At 36.4% G+C, this 16,866-nt stretch overlaps 2 protein-coding genes across 57 annotated transcripts in view; one reads left to right on the top strand and one right to left on the bottom strand.

Moving 5' to 3' along the window:
* LOC18427849 (Myb domain protein) overlaps positions 1–2,282 on the top strand; it is a 33,134-nt gene extending 30,852 nt beyond the window's left edge. For 3 of the 8 annotated variants that reach the window (XM_088851342.1, XM_011622727.3, XM_006836894.4), the window contains exons 4-6: positions 1,197–1,304; positions 1,382–1,446; positions 1,534–2,282. In XM_088851342.1, coding sequence (XP_088707468.1) covers positions 1,197–1,304; positions 1,382–1,446; positions 1,534–1,681 — 321 coding nt within the window. In that variant the 3' untranslated portion in view covers positions 1,682–2,282. The remainder of the gene's footprint in view (positions 1–1,196; positions 1,305–1,381; positions 1,447–1,533) is intronic. The other 5 variants (XM_088851346.1, XM_088851345.1, XM_088851344.1 and 2 more) reach the window with 2 other exon arrangements.
* A 1,535-nt stretch (positions 2,283–3,817) lies between these two features.
* The window catches only part of LOC110006713 (pentatricopeptide repeat-containing protein At4g18975, chloroplastic-like), a 45,716-nt gene continuing 32,667 nt past the window's right edge, over positions 3,818–16,866 (bottom strand). For 7 of the 49 annotated variants that reach the window (XR_016043915.1, XR_016043917.1, XR_016043916.1 and 4 more), the window contains 5 exons: positions 9,475–9,560; positions 9,040–9,350; positions 8,824–8,906; positions 7,476–7,545; positions 3,818–4,527 (listed from right to left, as the gene is read on the bottom strand). Coding sequence is in view for 27 of the 49 variants with exons in the window: in XM_088851366.1 (XP_088707492.1) it covers positions 8,053–8,161; positions 8,824–8,906 (192 nt within the window). In the remaining 22 variants the exon portion in view is untranslated. Of the gene's footprint in view, positions 4,528–7,475; positions 8,162–8,823; positions 8,907–9,039; positions 9,351–9,474; positions 9,561–16,866 lie in introns of those variants that run through there. The other 42 variants (XR_016043932.1, XR_016043933.1, XR_016043930.1 and 39 more) reach the window with 15 other exon arrangements.

A 16,866-nucleotide genomic window follows, 5' to 3' on the forward strand; every position in this document is an offset into this window, starting at 1 on the left:
AGATCCGTAGATGAAGATAGGAAGCAAAACACGCACGGCGCAGAGATTCGGCTACTCACGGCATGGCTAGTATGCTCTTAAAGTGGTGGAACAAATGTTTGTGAAATCTGTTCCCACCTATTTTAAGTGTTGGTCCTTCAGTCAATGTAGCATGCAGACTTTCTTAGGGAGTAGCTACCACTCTTAACATCAGCAGTTCTCTCACTTCATAGTTGATGATTATTTGGTCTTCTTATCCATTGTTACTAGTCTCACTGTTGGTTCAATTCATTTCTTGGTGGTTATAGCTACTCAGCTACTTGTTCACTGTTGAAGCCTGCTGGGCCTTCACTTGCCTCTTGGTAGTGTGTAAACCTAGTCCACATTCATTGCTGGAGTATAACTTGCTCTGCGAAGGGCCGTCATACTATGAAGTGGATGTTATATATGAAATAGTGTTATGTGCCAATCCTTTCAATGAATTCTGTTATGCCAAAATATTTCATGGTCTCGCGGAGTATATTGTCCATTTATTCTTTCATGTTAAACCCAATCTAGGAGTTTTAAGATCCTCAATTTTGGGATGTGAACTCTTTAACCCATGGACTACCTCAATAAATTTGTTTTTCCAAATGGCACTCTCCATGCACTTGAAAAAATTAATATCTCTATATTGAATATAGACCCTCCAATTGGAAGGTGAGATCTAAGTGTTAGAAAAGTCAAAATTCAAATATTTTCTTTTGAAAATAATCATCTAGTGATTCTTAGGTAGCTACCAAAATTTCAGATTGGAAAAATTCCACTAAAGGAGGTCTTCTGACCGAGGGAGTAGGTGTACAGTATATGCTCAACAGGAGCATAGTATACGTGCTCTTCTGTTATAATTTGCAAACTTAGTAATACGTTATTAGTTTCTTTGGGATCGAGAAATTTGGCGGAAGTGTTTAATGGTAAAAGAACTTGAGTTTGCAATCCTTATCATCTCGTCTCAGTTTTTTTCTTTTTCTTCGTACTTTAGTGGTAAAAATGAAACTCTAGGTGTCACATTGTGGCAGACCCCCACCTTGACCATCCAGGCCCAGAGGCCATTCCTGTCTCATCTCAAATCAAGACAGGAAAGTAGAAAAGACTGATGAAATAGCCATCTTGGGTTACCCTAAACTTTTTACCACTATTAGTCGCTTTTGACGTGGTGTTTCGATTCCTTATTTTAGGTAGAGGTGGAATTTGGTGATCGGAGCACATTTAGTCTCTCTGCTGAATTTCTACGAATATATAGCCCTGCTGTCAATAGCAAGGTTCGGACAATGGGAGGTGAAAAGGTGGAAAATCTGATGTTTCCAGAAGTTGGTTTACCAATATATAATCTTCTTCTTATTATGTTTTTCATTGATATCAGGTGATATGTGGTCGTCGTCATGTGGGTATCATGTCCGCACAACCTGTGGGAAATTATGGAGTAAGGTACTTTCGGTTCCGTCTGAATCAGATGTATTACATTTCATTTCAATCTCGATGCTTGATGGGTTCTTATGCGTTTGTGCCTAACAGAATACTCTTCGATGATTTGCACAAAACCGGTATATATACATGGGATTACCTTTATCATCTGGGGAGCTACAAGTTTACCCTTGTGAGGGAGTACATCAGAAGTTTAAAAAAGCATGGACTTTCACGGGAACCCAGTTGTGGAAGATGAATTGACGCTCCCAGTATGTCTTGAAAACTAGAGTATTTCAAGTTTCTATTGTACTAGAAAGTTTTGAGCTTTATGTGGTGGTGCAAATGTCCTAGTCTATGAGCGTTTTCGTATCTTGTTTGGTTTTTATTTGTTATTGACTACAATGGAAGACAAATTGTGTGTATCCTTGCGGAAGAGAGAGAAAGGACAGATGCGGCCCTCCTATGCTTGACCTATATTCTGTGGATGCTTTTACTTAAAGCTAGCTGTCTAGGCAGTCCAGGGAACCACATGGGCCTATATTCACACCTACAGGGCCCCGCAGGACACCCTGAAGAAGATTTAAAAGTAGAAGAAGACGGTGATGGGCCCTGAATAGAGAGGAAGAAAGAGAAAGAGGGTGGCCTCGAAGTCTTCTCCGAGTCCTCTACATGTAAGAAGCAATCATTTTATATCAGCTGTGAAGGAACTATCTGATGATGGAAAGGGACGATCACTGCCCAATACGCATTTCTAAAAACACGCGTTATGTAAGTTGCATGTTAATTTACAAGATAGTGATGTAGAAGAATATTAGGCGTAGAAGAAAAATAAATAATCTATTGATTGGAAGATTAAAGACAAGCTTATAAGCAATGTTTCAGCACACGTTAAACCCGAAATAAGATAATCAAAACTCAACCATGAATTCTAAATTCTCTATATAGACCCTTATTTAAAAAGCTTTATTTAGAACCAAATAAATCCTTATTTTAATTGAAATGTAATTCTTAGTTAAAATAAAATGTAATAATAATTTTATCTCAGATAAAACAATATTCTATGAGCACTCTACGTTCTTAACAACTCTTAAAATCCTAAAATTCAATATAAATTTTTTTTTTAGAATCCTTGGAAAAAATTTAAACCCCTAAAATAAACCCTACAATTAAAATTAGAATATTTTTAATTGACAAAAAAGTGCTAATCTCTATCGTATTGGGCTCTTTTGGACCCTAAATAATAACGTTCTTTTGAGTCTCATAGAGGGGGGTTTATCAATGTTCCCGGTTTGCATAATGTAGTTTTTTTTGACTCTGCGTTTGTTTTGCTGGAACGCTGCCTGAAAAAAGGTTCTATTTGTTGGGAAGTGGAATCTTATCGTTTGGAAAGGTTAAAGAACTTTCGAGTGTTTGATAACAAATATATATTAACAATATAAATATAAATATATATTATATATAACATATTATAATATATAATACAATGCATTATATATACTTTTTATTAATATATATTTATATAGTACAATATAATATAAAACTATATTATTTATATAAAATAGTATTTTATTATATATTGAATATTATTAAAATATAATTTATGTATTAAATATCTTTGAGTTCCACATAACCACACTTTTCATTAGGAACCGAACTGAAGTTGACACTTGTTATGGTGTGTCGGTAACCATGTTTTTCTTATTATTCTTTCATGTAATTTGGAATGGAAGCTGTCCATGGAAATGTTGGAATTATACTAAGAGCCTACAAAAACAATTTTTAAACACCCTCTCAAAAACTCAATGTTGAATTACCAAATCAATAGAAGGATTCAAAAGGAAATCTAAAGATCACCTCAAATTCCGAAACGATAAATCAACAAAAAAAATAGAAGTGTTATACTTCAAAAAAAAACAAATGTAGACTGGCCAACAATTTAGGAACAGATTTGAAGCCGACACTTGCTACGGTGTGTGGGTAGCCATGTTTTTCTTATTATTCCTTCATATGTAATTTGGCATGGAAGTTGTCACGGAAATGTTAGAATTATACTAAGAGCATACGGAAACAATTTTAAACATCCTCTCCAAAACCCAATGTTAAATTACCAAATCAATTGAAGAATTCAAAAACAAATCTAAAGACCACCTCAATTTCCGAAATGATAAATCAACATAAAAAACATAAGTGTTGGCAATGTAGATCTATGCACAAATAATAGGGCAAGCAAGAAGCACAGCAAATAAATCAATTACTCCAAAAATACCTAGGGCCTAGCAAAGACTACAAAATAAATCAAATATAACCGAAATGACAAATCCAGAAGACTACAAACTCACTCAAATAAAATACATGCAACTTCTCAACAGGAGGCTGTAAAGACTCGAACACATTTAGGGAAGCATTCAGTGAAACTTGAAATATGTTCAAAACGTATCCGCTGTCCAAATGCAAGGAGATGCTGATGTTCTTTTATCAAGAAGACATCTCTTTGCTAATCCAATCCTCCCAGATCATATTCAATTGTTACAGAGCCTCAGGAATCAGACTAGGCAAATAAGCAAGATAGAATGAAAGAATAATTAGGACGAGAGTCATTGTTCAATTTGCAACAAAAGGAAAGAGGACAAGGTTTACCTATTTCAATTTTATGGGTCTCATCATCTACATGATCCTCATCTTCTTCAATCGTTTAACTCTCCAATTCATGAGCTACCAGTGCGTATCTCTCCAGAAATTCTTCCTTTGTTTCTTCATGATCATCCTCTTCAGAATCCTAAAATAACCAAATCAACAATAATTGATTGGCCAATTCGCCACATAGGCAGACACTTCCAGTCTTCAAAATATTGTCACATTGTCAATGTAATCACTCTCATGCGGCGGCCGCCTGGGCTCGGGGGGGGGGGGAACTTGCATCCTCATTCTCATCATCACACTCATTTTCATCAACATCTTCAATTCCATCATCCTCATCTTCCTCGCCTTCATCCTGGACTTCTTTCAAATGAATATTTGCTTCTAGAATGAGAATTGAAGCACTCTCATGCAACTTCTAGAGCCCATCCACAAGATGTTTCACCAACTTTGTCAATGTGATTACTGCAATAAATTTTTTTTAAAGTCTTAGCAATTACCCATGAGGATCATAAAATCAATCCTTGTGACTTTCAGTTTTGAAGACACATACATCACTCTTTCAAAAGAGATGGGAAAACCATTGCTCAATTAGAAAACACCCAAAATGTCAAGGTTTTGCTTGAAACAAGAAAATATGCCAGTACCTTTACAACCAAATATATCTAAAGAATGGTCATATGTTTAAACCAATACATAAGTACATTATTCCCTAAAGCAGTTGCTAAATACAAGGCTCTCGAGGGATTTACATTTATTTCCTTAGAAACCACAGAAAAAAAAAATCAAATTTCCGTCCTTTACGTTCCACATTTTCCTATATGAACTCATACGGTTAGTTGAAGCTAACATTTCTTATTTTCTCAAAGACTTGGTAGTGGTTTTTTTACTGTTTTCATTGGCTTGCTGGTACCTCTTTCACAATTGTTAGCTCACAAGGCAATGCACCACTTGCGTAGTAAAAGCATTGAAACCATTAGTCCAGAAGAAGCTATTCTTCTAATTGGCTATTGTGGATCAAAATTTAACCAAATATAAGTTCTGACCTTTGTGAGTCAAAAGGATATAATGGCCAACACTATCAGCTAGGAACTAAATCCCTGTATTGCTGACAAAATTCCAATTTTGTTTGTTATAATTGAAGAAAAAAATGTTACTTACAAATTCACCAAAATTTTATACACACTGAGACCTCTAATTTAGCCCAACTAATACAATGGGAAAACTCCACCTTCCTTGTTATGTCGTGTTTCCAACATGGATAAAGCACTTCTGAAGCACCTTCCTTTATACTTACATATATACTAGAATGCCCTATCCTATTGGTGATTTTAAAATTACTCCAAAATTTTTGACAATAGGTTGCCCTTATATTAGTTAAAACTACCTTAATGTTTTCTTTTTTATCGAATTAGGGAATGGAGGGTAGTTGTCAATGAGTACAAAATCTCAAATTTCCAAACTCCCTCATTGGATCATTGGGATTGTGTGAATCTTAATTTATTTTATTTTTTTTATCTGAAATTTTAGGCATGTATCCATCTGACTATCACCGACCCAAAAAATTTCTTACAATGCCTACAAGATCTTACTTGGATTACTACTAAAAAACAAGAAGCATGGATATATGTGTACACTCTCACTCCCATGTGCACAAAACAAAGTTGGATACATCTCAATCTATCATTACCCACGATGTTTTTTAAATATGAGTGTTAGAGAACAAATTATGGAAATTTGAGAACAAGACATCTCCTTACACAGTTAGGTCTATGGCACTCTAAACAAACTGAATGAACTAAATGTTGATGATTGATGACTAAAAATAGTTTCAAGACTGAACAACACCAGTCAACCACACAAAAAAAGTGAACAGATGGAGAATTCTTTCACTTGCACTCTAAAGGACATCCATCAAAGCCTCTAAAAAAGAAGACATACCTGGATGTGATGTGATGCACAACACGAGGCAACTCTTATTGATAACTATATGCAAAGTGTATAGAGTTGACGAAAGCACGTGGGCTAAGAAGGCACATAGGAAAGAGGGGTTAATATTATTTTGGACTCACGATTTTGGACTGGATCAGTGTGCATTAGGTATTTTTAGCCTATTAGTAAAGGGACTGTAGTTGGTTCATAGTGAGAAGGAACAATAGGTCATATTTAGAAAGCAATGAGATTGCCATGGATGAAATCAAAAAAATATTAGGCAATGACGAAGCAGAGTATGGCCCTTTGAAAATTATAGATGAGGAATTTAACTCATAGCTTATGACGCCCCTAAACTTAGCAAGGTACCAACTTAACCCTACTCATTTCTACATTGATCATGCGATACACAACGAAAGTGAGTTCATAGATGCAATCAGCCAATGCAACATCGAACTCAACCATGATCTAGTGTCCAAGACAAGTTCTTAATGGATTGTGAGAGAGAGAGAGAGAGAGAAACCATACCTACAAGAAAAACTCAAGAAAGAAACAACAAGCACGAAATTACGAATACTCTTATTCAAAAACTAAAAGAAATTTTGAGAGTTAGACAACTCAATATATTAGGGACATGTCACTCTTTCAATCTCAACAAATTAAATATCTATTCTACAAAATGAGAAAGGAATGAAAGCAAACTATAGATAACTGCAATAACATCAAGTAAATTTTAGAAAAATAAAATACAAGAAAACTTCATTTTTACAAATCCATTTAAATTTTGTCATGGAGAAGCGGTTGTGTTTCTTCAGTGAGAGAATTCTCTTTCACTTGGCTTTGTTGGATGTTCAGATCAAATATAAACAGTGATGTTAGAGAATGACCCACCTCACCTCAAGGAAAATATCCTATCTTGGAGGGTGCATTGGACCATAACATACCCACACTCATTGAATTTTACTAAGGGGCATGATAGATCGTTTTGTCATATATGCCTGGACTTATGTGATGTTGCATGAGAAAAAGGCAAAAGAATCTCGATTTTGTATGGTTCAAAAGGGATTCCAGGCCATATTTTGTTTGTTATTATCCTTCTAAAGATGCATATGCAACAAATGTCAAAACAAAAACTTGTGAACTGATCATTTGATGTCCAATGATATATTTTTTTAAATAGAAATACACAATTACCAATATTTTCTGACTCAAATTTAGGAAAAATTGCCATGGTACAATAGCCAAGATTATACAAGTTCAGAAACAATGATTTTCTTAATTTTTTGCATTTTTTGAATGCCACAAAAAAGGTGGACTTGTCATCAAAAAGATAAATTTTGTCGAAAGTCAAACCTTTATAAAATCCTTTGCCCTATCAAAACTAAAAAATCAAACATAATCCCCCTCCATCTATGTTCATTCTCATGTCCCTAACAACCCATAGTGCAAGAATGAACTAAGTTGAGATTAAAGCTACATACTTGCTATTAACAAGAAAGTCAGTCTGCATCATCCTTTGTGTAGCCCCTTCAGCTTACCCTCAAACTTGTCCTTGTAAAAATAAAATCACCACCACTAATAAGTTATCCTTATTTGTGTGTGAGAGAGAGAGACAGAGAAGGGAAGGGGGGGAGGGGCACAAAGAGGGGGGTGGGGAATTTGGAAAGACATAAGATTGATTGAGCAAAGCATTTAACATAAGAGTATATAGTGGAAGCAATAAGCTTTACTTGATGGCAGCCTTTATCTAGTCATAGATCTCCTGGCTATTAATGAACAACCAAAACATCCATGATGGGCACAAAAAAGCCATACCCGTCAGCTTCAAAAGTGGGAAAAAAATCTAAAAAAAAAGAAAAACACACACTCACACACACCTCATTTACATTTTATTTTGCTTCGTAGCCCCCCTATACAAATCTTTCAACCATAAAAAAAGAAGAAATAAAAAGTGAAAAGCCCATCCTTATTCCATGTTCCTCCATTTCCTCCATACAAATAAAAAAAATCAGAACAAAAACAACACTCCTAAACGTAATTGATGCAATCCTCCACCCTTCAATACAATATCAAAATATAAAAGCCTAAGAAATAAGAAACAAACAATAAAATGTCGCAAGGATGCCTCGAAACTATCCCTTCACCCGTACAACACACACTGACAAACCTGCCACCATGAAATGCTTGACAAACTCAAAACATATGAACCTCCATTTTCTTTATTGATAAGTGTAAATAGACGATTCCAAGAGAATTTTTTTCATATGGAAAGATTACACAACTCCAAAATTTTCTTTATTAATGTGGAAAATTATAGAGGGAAACTGCTACATCTAAAGAAGAACAAGCCAATGTTTTAAAATGCAGCCACATTGCCGCATATGCAGCTGCATCATGCGGTATGTGCCAAGAGGCACATCGTAAAACAGTGCATGTGCGCTTCGGTAGGATGCTCCAGAATATGCGGCCACATAGAGCATAGCACATGCAGTGCAACGTTGTGGGTGAAAACAACCCCCCAAAAAGAGGTATTTAAGTAATTTTGCCCCCCAAAAAGGGGGAGAAAGGTTTGGGGGAATCTACCCAAACCGCAATAATGCCATGCATGTGGATATGTTTTTCTTCTTTTTTTTGGGCTAGATATTTCAGTTGTAGGAATCGAACTTGAGATGTAGCGTTGCCAAATGTCAACTGCTAACTACTCAAGCCCAAGCCCAACTCCTAAACAAACCAACCAACCAAAGATAGTCCCACAACATTTGTGCTCATTACTAGTCCCTACCAACCCATGTAGAAGGAATAAAATAAGTTGAGATTGAACCTACATACCTGCAATCCACAACAAAGTTGATGGAGCCCACGTCATCCTGAATGTAGCCCAAGATTCCCTTCAGCTTACCCTCAGACTCCTCCTTACAAATACAAAACCACCACCACTAATAGGTAATTATCCTCATATATGAATCCACAAAGGAAGAAACCTAAGAAATTAGAAACTTAAGAAACTATGTTATCACAAACAAGAAATTTCAGAAGGACTCTTACCAGTAGATCTATTGAATACTCTATTATAGGCAAACTCGGTTTGAGGTTGTGTTAGGTCACATTGTTTCTTCTTTTACCTCACAATACTTCTCGAAAGATTGCCAAGAGTACGGTTTACCACTTTAGTCTGGCCATCTGTCTACGGATGATAAGCACTGCTAAATTGTAACCGAGTGCCCAATTTCTTCCACAAAGTTCCCAAAAAATGGTTGAGAAACTTCGTATCCCGATCTGAAGTTATCTTCTGATTCACCAACTGAAAAATTTTCTCAGCTTCATCAGTCCATACAAATCCCCCTTCTTCAGACAATCTGTGATATGAGTTATGATTGAACTAAAGCCTCTAATAAACCTCCCATAAAAAGTAGCCAACCCATGAAAACTGCGAACATAATGCACTGTAATAGGAGTAGGCCAATCCCTGATAAATGTTACCTTCCGTTGGTCAATCTTAATCCCCTCGGCTGAAACAACATAACCCGTATCAAGTAAAACACCACCCGTAAGTGCTCCATATGCACCTGCTCACCAATGTTGTACATTAGAACATCATTAAAGTGTACTCTATCTTAATCCGGATAATTTTGAAACCTCTAAATCTTAGAGCATCCCTCTAAAGTTCTAATTTTGTGTTCACGTCATTTCATGTCTCATCGTTCAAAACTATATCACCCACATACAACATGCACCACAGTACCTCATCTTATAGGTGCTCGGTTAATTCGTACATAACTAAGACAAAGCAGTATGGGCTCAATGTAGATCCCTGATGTAGAACTATTGTCACTGAAAACTCACTCGTCTCTCCGCTAATTGTTCGTACACTAGTTACCGCTCCATCATGCATATCTCACACCAAATCGATGGAGTGTCTAGAAACTCCTTTCACTTCCAACACCAACCAAATCAAATCTCGAGGTACTCTATCATAAGATTTCTCTAGATCATGTGGAGCCCTTTTCCCATTGCCCTAAACTTCTCAATCAGTTGCCTAAGTAGGAAAATAACATCGCTTGTTGACCTCCATGACATAAAATCGAATAGGTTTCTTGATACACTCGATCACTCTCTCCCAGAGCTTCATAGTGTGGCTCATAAGTTTGATTCTCGGAAAGTATGGACAATTATGTTTGTCTCATCCTAAACCCCAAACCCCTAAACCCTTGTATATATTTTAGTTGGTAACATGAAAACATGGTATGCATGACTTAAGTGGGTTGGCCATGTGCAGCACATACCATATATATATCCAAAGGATGGCTTATAAATGATGTACAATCAAACTTATTTTTATTCTCGATTCAATAGAAGCCCAAACGAAGTGAATGTCGTACCCAAAGCAATAGATATGTAAAAATCAGGTCTGATTACGCCTATTCCTAACCTAAATGGAATGTAACGACATAGGGATCCATAGTATCTATTTACATATGGAATGAACTTATAATCTGATGATCGAGTTGATTCCATGATTATAAGTTCATAACCCCAGCCCATCCCCATTTTGAGCGGAAAAGATCTACTAATTCTTTTATTCCAGTTAGTAAGAGGGATCTTGAACAAAGAAATATACCCTAGAAGTTAAAAGAAGATATCCTGAGCAATTGCAATAATTGGGTTCATTAATATTCCTAGTATAATAGATGCTATTTCACATACAATCATACTCAATTCGATGGAATTGTTTGATCTTAAAGGAGATCTTCTATAATTTTGCATGTCAGGAGGTGCTAGTTGGTTCAAGTAGAAGGCTCCAAATGGGCATAGGGTTGAAAAGGACACATTTAGAAATAGTGAGAAAAGATATAGGAACTTATGGTCTCACTGAGGGTATGTTCATTGATAGAGCAGACTGGTGGACCCTAAATCCTAAACTCTAAAAACCCTAAACCCCAAAACTGGCAACGGACCAAACCAGGACCAGAACGCCTTGTGTATAATTGAGCTTGCAACGAATCAGTCTAGGATCGAATCATCTTGTGTATATTATTACTGGCAACAAGCAAGAATGGTAAACAAGGCTTAGGTGGGTTAGCCATGTGCAGCACAAACCCAGTACATCGCATGATAAGAGGTGTGAGTTGTTTCAAGCAGAAGGCTCAAAATGAGCAAGAGGTATGCCCAAAAAGATATGATTGAAAATAGCAATAAAAGATATGGGAAATTATAGCCTCATTGAGGGTATCTTCCTTGATAGAACAGAATGGCAGGTAAAGCCAACCTTGATAGTTGGGAAAAGGCTTGAATGATGATGATGACACACCCATAGAACCCAAGGCTAGGGGCCTTCTAAGGCATAATAGGTCTGCAAAGTTCCTTACAAACCTAAGAGTCCAATAATAAGACCACACTTGTTGTAATGGCTTCTGGACATTATTAAACTTACTAGAGTGCATGGGATATTTGATTTGGCAGGTGTTGGACAAGAAAGGAGTCTCTTCACACTGTACCGACTTGGTGAGAGATGTACAATGGAGTGTTATAAACAACTAGTGGAGAGACAAGTGAGTTTTCAGTGACAATAGGTCTACATCAAGGGTCAGCATTAAGCCCGTACCTCTTTGTCTTAGTTATGGACGACTTAACTAGGCACCTACAGGATGAGGTACCTTGATGCATGTTAGTCGCATATAACATAATTTTGATCGATGAGACCGAAAAGGGTGTCAACACAAAGTTAGAATTGGAGGGATGCTCTAGATTCCAAAGATTTTAAATTAGTCGGACTAAGATAGAGTATATGGAATGCAAGTTTAATAATAATAGGAGTAGAGACGATGAAGTAATTAAGATTGACAGTCAGTAAGTACAAAAAAGACGGCACTTTCAATATCTTGGGTTGATAATCCAAGAAAATGGAGAGATTGAGGAAGATGTCACATATAGAATTAGAGCTAGGTGGGTGAAGTGGAAATGTACAACTGGAATTTTATGTGTTCGACCCATACCAATAAAGCTGAAGGGGAAAATTCTATAGCACAGCTGTGAGATAAGCTTTGCTCTATGGGGCAGAATGTTCGGTGGACAAAAAGCAATATATTCATAGAATGAGTGTAACAGAGATGAGGATGTTGAGATGGATGAGCGACAAGACAAGAAGGGATAGAATTCGAAATGGATCCATCCGATAAAATTTAAGTGTGGCTCCAATAAGCAATAAGATGAAAGAGAGTAGACTTAGGTGGATTTGCCATGTGTGGCGCTGACCTAGTACAACACCTGTTAGAAGGTGTGAGTTGGTTCAAGTTGAAGGATTGAAAAGCGCAAGGGGTAGGCTCAAAAGGATATGGTTGGAAGGAGTTCAAAACGATATGGGGAATCTTGGCCTCATTGAGGGTATGACCCTTAATAGAACAGAATGGCAGACCAATATTCATGTAGCTGACCCCAATTAATTAAGAAAAGACTATGATGATGATGATGATGATGAGTGTGTATGGGATATTATCGATAAGGAAAGGTACCCAAAGAAACCATTTACTTTAAGGTAAAATTACTAAACCCCATCCCCTCCCCCCCTGCAGGTCAGATGTTTCCCTTATAACCCTTCATTAAAAAATGTCACTCACCCATTGCCTGAAAGTCTTTTTTTATTTTCCCACTCAACTGTCAAGGCTATTTTTTAGCTTTATTAACAACAAAAATGCCACTACTAATGATTTCTACAAAAGTTAAAATAAACATTTATCTATTTTCCTTTTTTTATCTCATTTTTCTCTCCAAGCCTAATCTCATTCATATTCATAATTCATATCATCATCATCATAGCCTTATCCCAATTAATTGAGGTCGGCTACATGAATCTTAATTCGCCATTTTACTCTATTAAAGGTCATACCCTCAATGAGGCCATATGTCCCCATATCTTTTTGGACTACTTCCAACCACATCTTTTTGCGCCTACCCCTTTCCCTTTTCAATTCTTCTACTTGAACTAACTCGCACCTCCTAACAGGCGCTGCACTGGGTCGGCACCACATATGGCCAGCCCACCAAAGTCTACCCTCTCTCATCTTATCACTTAATGGTGTTACACCTAAATTTTTCTAAATGGATTCATTTTGAATTATATCCCTTCTTGTCTTGCCACTTATCCATCTCAACATCCTCATCTCTGCTAAACTCATTATGTTTGTATATTGTTTTTTGTCCGCCCAATATTCTTCCCCATAAGGCAAACTAGTCTCATTCATATTCATATCCCTCCTTAAAAATGAAAATGGACTAGTTTCACTCTCTAGAGATGTAATAGTTTTCTACTTTGGGAGATAAAATGGGAAAGAAAGAGAAACCAAAAAATCAATTTATGGTTTTAGAGAGAATGGGAAAGAAAGACAAACCAACAAATCTATTCACATTTCTAAAGAGAGCCTTAGAGAGAGAAACTAACCTACCCGTTTAAATTTTAACAGAGATGACTATGCATGGAAGGTGGGCTTAGAAAGAGTAAAATAAAAAATAAAAAAAGACAAAAATATGATTTTTTTTTTTTACTTTATATGAAACATTAATAAGGGAACTTTTATCCCAAATAAAGTTAAAGAGTACATTGGGGAGCTAGTGAAAAAAGAGTGGTATTTTGGGATAACAAATGAAAGAGATTTTCAACTAGAGGCATTACAAGAAGAACATCCAACTTGGGGGATTTTAGTAATTTTTACTTGCTTTTAATGCAAGGAGATAACAATCACACTAGTCCATCACATATCAAATTGAGTAGTTGAGAGTGTCATTTGTTAGACTTAAAGTTTTCAAGATAAATTTCTCCATCTTAGTGACATCCTAAGCCATCCAATTTGACATTTAATGGCTCACAACAATTATAACCTCCTTTTAACAAAGGTAAATGGTCTCATAGTATCAATGAACGAAAATTCGATCGTCGCCAAGGAGGCATTTTTTGAAAAATGCCTAGTCATGAACTAGGCGGCCTGTACTAGGCAACTTTTGCTAGGCGCCTGCCTAAGCATGTAAAAGGCAGGCGCCGTCTTGACCTGCACCTTTTTATGCCATTTGTTGAAAAATATTTTTGCATGTAACGATAATTATTAATTTATTAGAAAACCAAAAAAAAGTATTAATTCAGTTTTATTTAATATATAGAAGGATTAGACTTTTTATGCCACTTGTCGAAAATGCTTTTTGCATGTAAGAATAATTATTTATTTATTAGTAAATAAAAAATAGTATTAATTCGTAATTATTAATTTCTCGAAAATACTTTTTACATGTAACAATAATTATTAATATACTTGTAAATAAAAAATAGTATTAATTCGTAATTGTGGGGTGTACTAAGCTTGGTTGAGGCAATCTCCGATATCTTTTACTTTGTGCTTTTTAGTATTTCTTTCTTGTGCCATTCTTATTCTTATAAGAATTGTATTGATTTTATTTATTGAATAAAGAAGTTGTAATTAATGGTAGCAAGTGAGTGAGAACCACTTTAATTTGTTTATTTGTTTATTTCAAGAGACTTTTATTGTACTTGGACCTATTGAAAATGTTCTAGTCAGTGTAAAAAAAGAAAATTAAAAACTATATACACTATGCTGGATCACCTTGTCCAACTTTCAACTTGAAGGGCAAGTTCAGCAGCTCGCATAGTAGTTCATGAACCTCAATAATGGGCAAGATGGTGATCTTTTAGCCCAAGAGGATTTCGAATACAAGCCTTTTCATTTTTGCGCTCTGCATGGGGAGTCATGTGATGAGGATAGTGACAGAAGACCTAGATGTGGAAAACATACTCTAGGGTTTTCAATTTGGAAGATTAAATTTTTTGTTTTGACACAGATTGCATGAAAAGTCAACAAATTATAGATTGGGATTCACCACCAATCTTCGATATATACTCGATAAGATTTCCTAGGAGATCCGATCTATAATAAGGTTCAAGATGAAGATGAAGAGATTTTGGAAGAGGGTAAAGAATATGGAGAAAAGGCAATAGGAGGAATATTTAAAATCATGGACTTTGAAGATCTCATTAATATCAAAGAGGTAGTGCATTCAAGAAATTTAGGGTATTGGAATCAAAGTAGTGTTGTGAAGGCATAGTCGACTTAGAATATGCAAATTGTGTTCCCCAACATACATAATAAGATCCATTTCTTGAGGAATCATTTTTACCATGAATAATCTTTGATCCAACAAAGAAGAACAAGTTTGAAGAAGGTAGTTTTGACACTGAATTCATCTTAGCATACTTCAAATCTCTAGGACGAGTTTTCTCCAATCAAGGGAAAATGATGGAGGGAAAAATTGTACTTATTTTTAATTTTTATTCAATTTTAAGTTTTAGGGTTTATTTATAGGATTTTTAGTTTCTAGGAATTCTAGGATTTTTATAGTTTTTGTATTTGTTTCATGAGTATTATTCACAAGTACTATTCATAGGTACAAATTTCATTACATAATTTAAGTTCAAATTAAGATATATAGGTCATTTTAATCACTATATGGACATAAAATATCTTTAAACATTGAATTATAATATAAAAGAGGTGTGTGGGGCCTTCAGAGAGTTAATCCCTTGTGATTTTTAGAAATTAAAAGAGAGAAAAGCTTAGGATTTTGGAGCCCTAGCTTGGGGTATGGAGAAGAAACCCTAGGTTTCTTCTCGATTTGTGCTTGGAATTAGCATTGTTTCTTGCTGATTTTACTGTTCCATCAAATTTCTCTACATCACAGAGCCTTAGGCATCTGGAGGCCCCTCCTCTCTGTCCTCAAATTCTTGTGACGTAGTATTAGGTTCCACTCAAGGAGGGGATCAATAATTAGATTTTTGCTAGACCCTAGGCTCAATCAGACGCCCTTGAAAGACCTTTACCCAAGCCTTTATCTCCTCGCTCTCCATCAACAAGCCTCTAATGAAGACCATTTTCCCATGCAAAATGCTGCAAGAACTTGAAGTCCAGGCATTCGTAGACCACCCTCAGATATTGAGTTTCAGGAATTCCTAGACCTATCCACACTCCTTAGTTCAGTTTTTCTCTCTTGCTCTGGAGAAGACAGTTTAATATGGTGCCCTGCCCTCGGGGAAATTTTCAGTTGCTTCCTTTTGTTGCGAACTTACAGAACCGCCAACATTCCCCCTTGCCCCTCCCTCCATTGAGGCCAAAGCATGAATCTCCATTGCTCCCCCCAAGATCCAAGTCTTCAACTAGATTGCTCTCTTTCAAAGAGCATTAACTGTTGACCAACTGCAAAAGAAAGGCTTGGCTTTACCGAATTGATGTATCATGTGTCATGAAGCCGACGGAACTAACCCTTACCTCTTTATACATTGTCAAGTGGCCCATTCCTTGTGGGGAGCTTTTCTTCAGCTCTTCAATGGCAATGGGTGTCCCCAAAAAATATTCCCAATCATCCCTGGGCCTCTTCAAGTATCATATTGTAGAAGGCTTCAATGGCAGCCCTCATTTGGGAAATTCAGATAGAACGTAACAATCGTATCTTCCGAGGAATTTTCTCTATCACTGAAGCCTTGTTCGATAGAATCAAAGCAACAATTATCTTCTGAGCCACCAATCACAAGCGGTTCAAAGGCTTCCCCCCTTCAACCTTCTACTTACACTGGTACAGTCTCCTCTTCTTACCACAACAGAGTAACTCACGAGTCTCCTCTTCTTACCTTCTACTTCCTACAGAGCTAGGCTGCATAAAGCTAAACTTTGATGGTTTTTCCTTAGGTCAGGTATAGGAGGTCTTATTAGAGACTACAAAGGGGCCCTCGTGCCCCATTGCCGCGAGAGAAACACATAAGCAAACTGTCTCGCTAAAGAGGGTGATTCACAAGCCATAGGCTAAGCATTTTTGCATTCT

This window comes from Amborella trichopoda, chromosome 11, assembly GCF_054954075.1.
Source record: "Amborella trichopoda isolate Santa Cruz 75 chromosome 11, AtrichopodaSantaCruz75HAP2 v2.0, whole genome shotgun sequence".
NCBI lineage: Eukaryota > Viridiplantae > Streptophyta > Magnoliopsida > Amborellales > Amborellaceae > Amborella > Amborella trichopoda.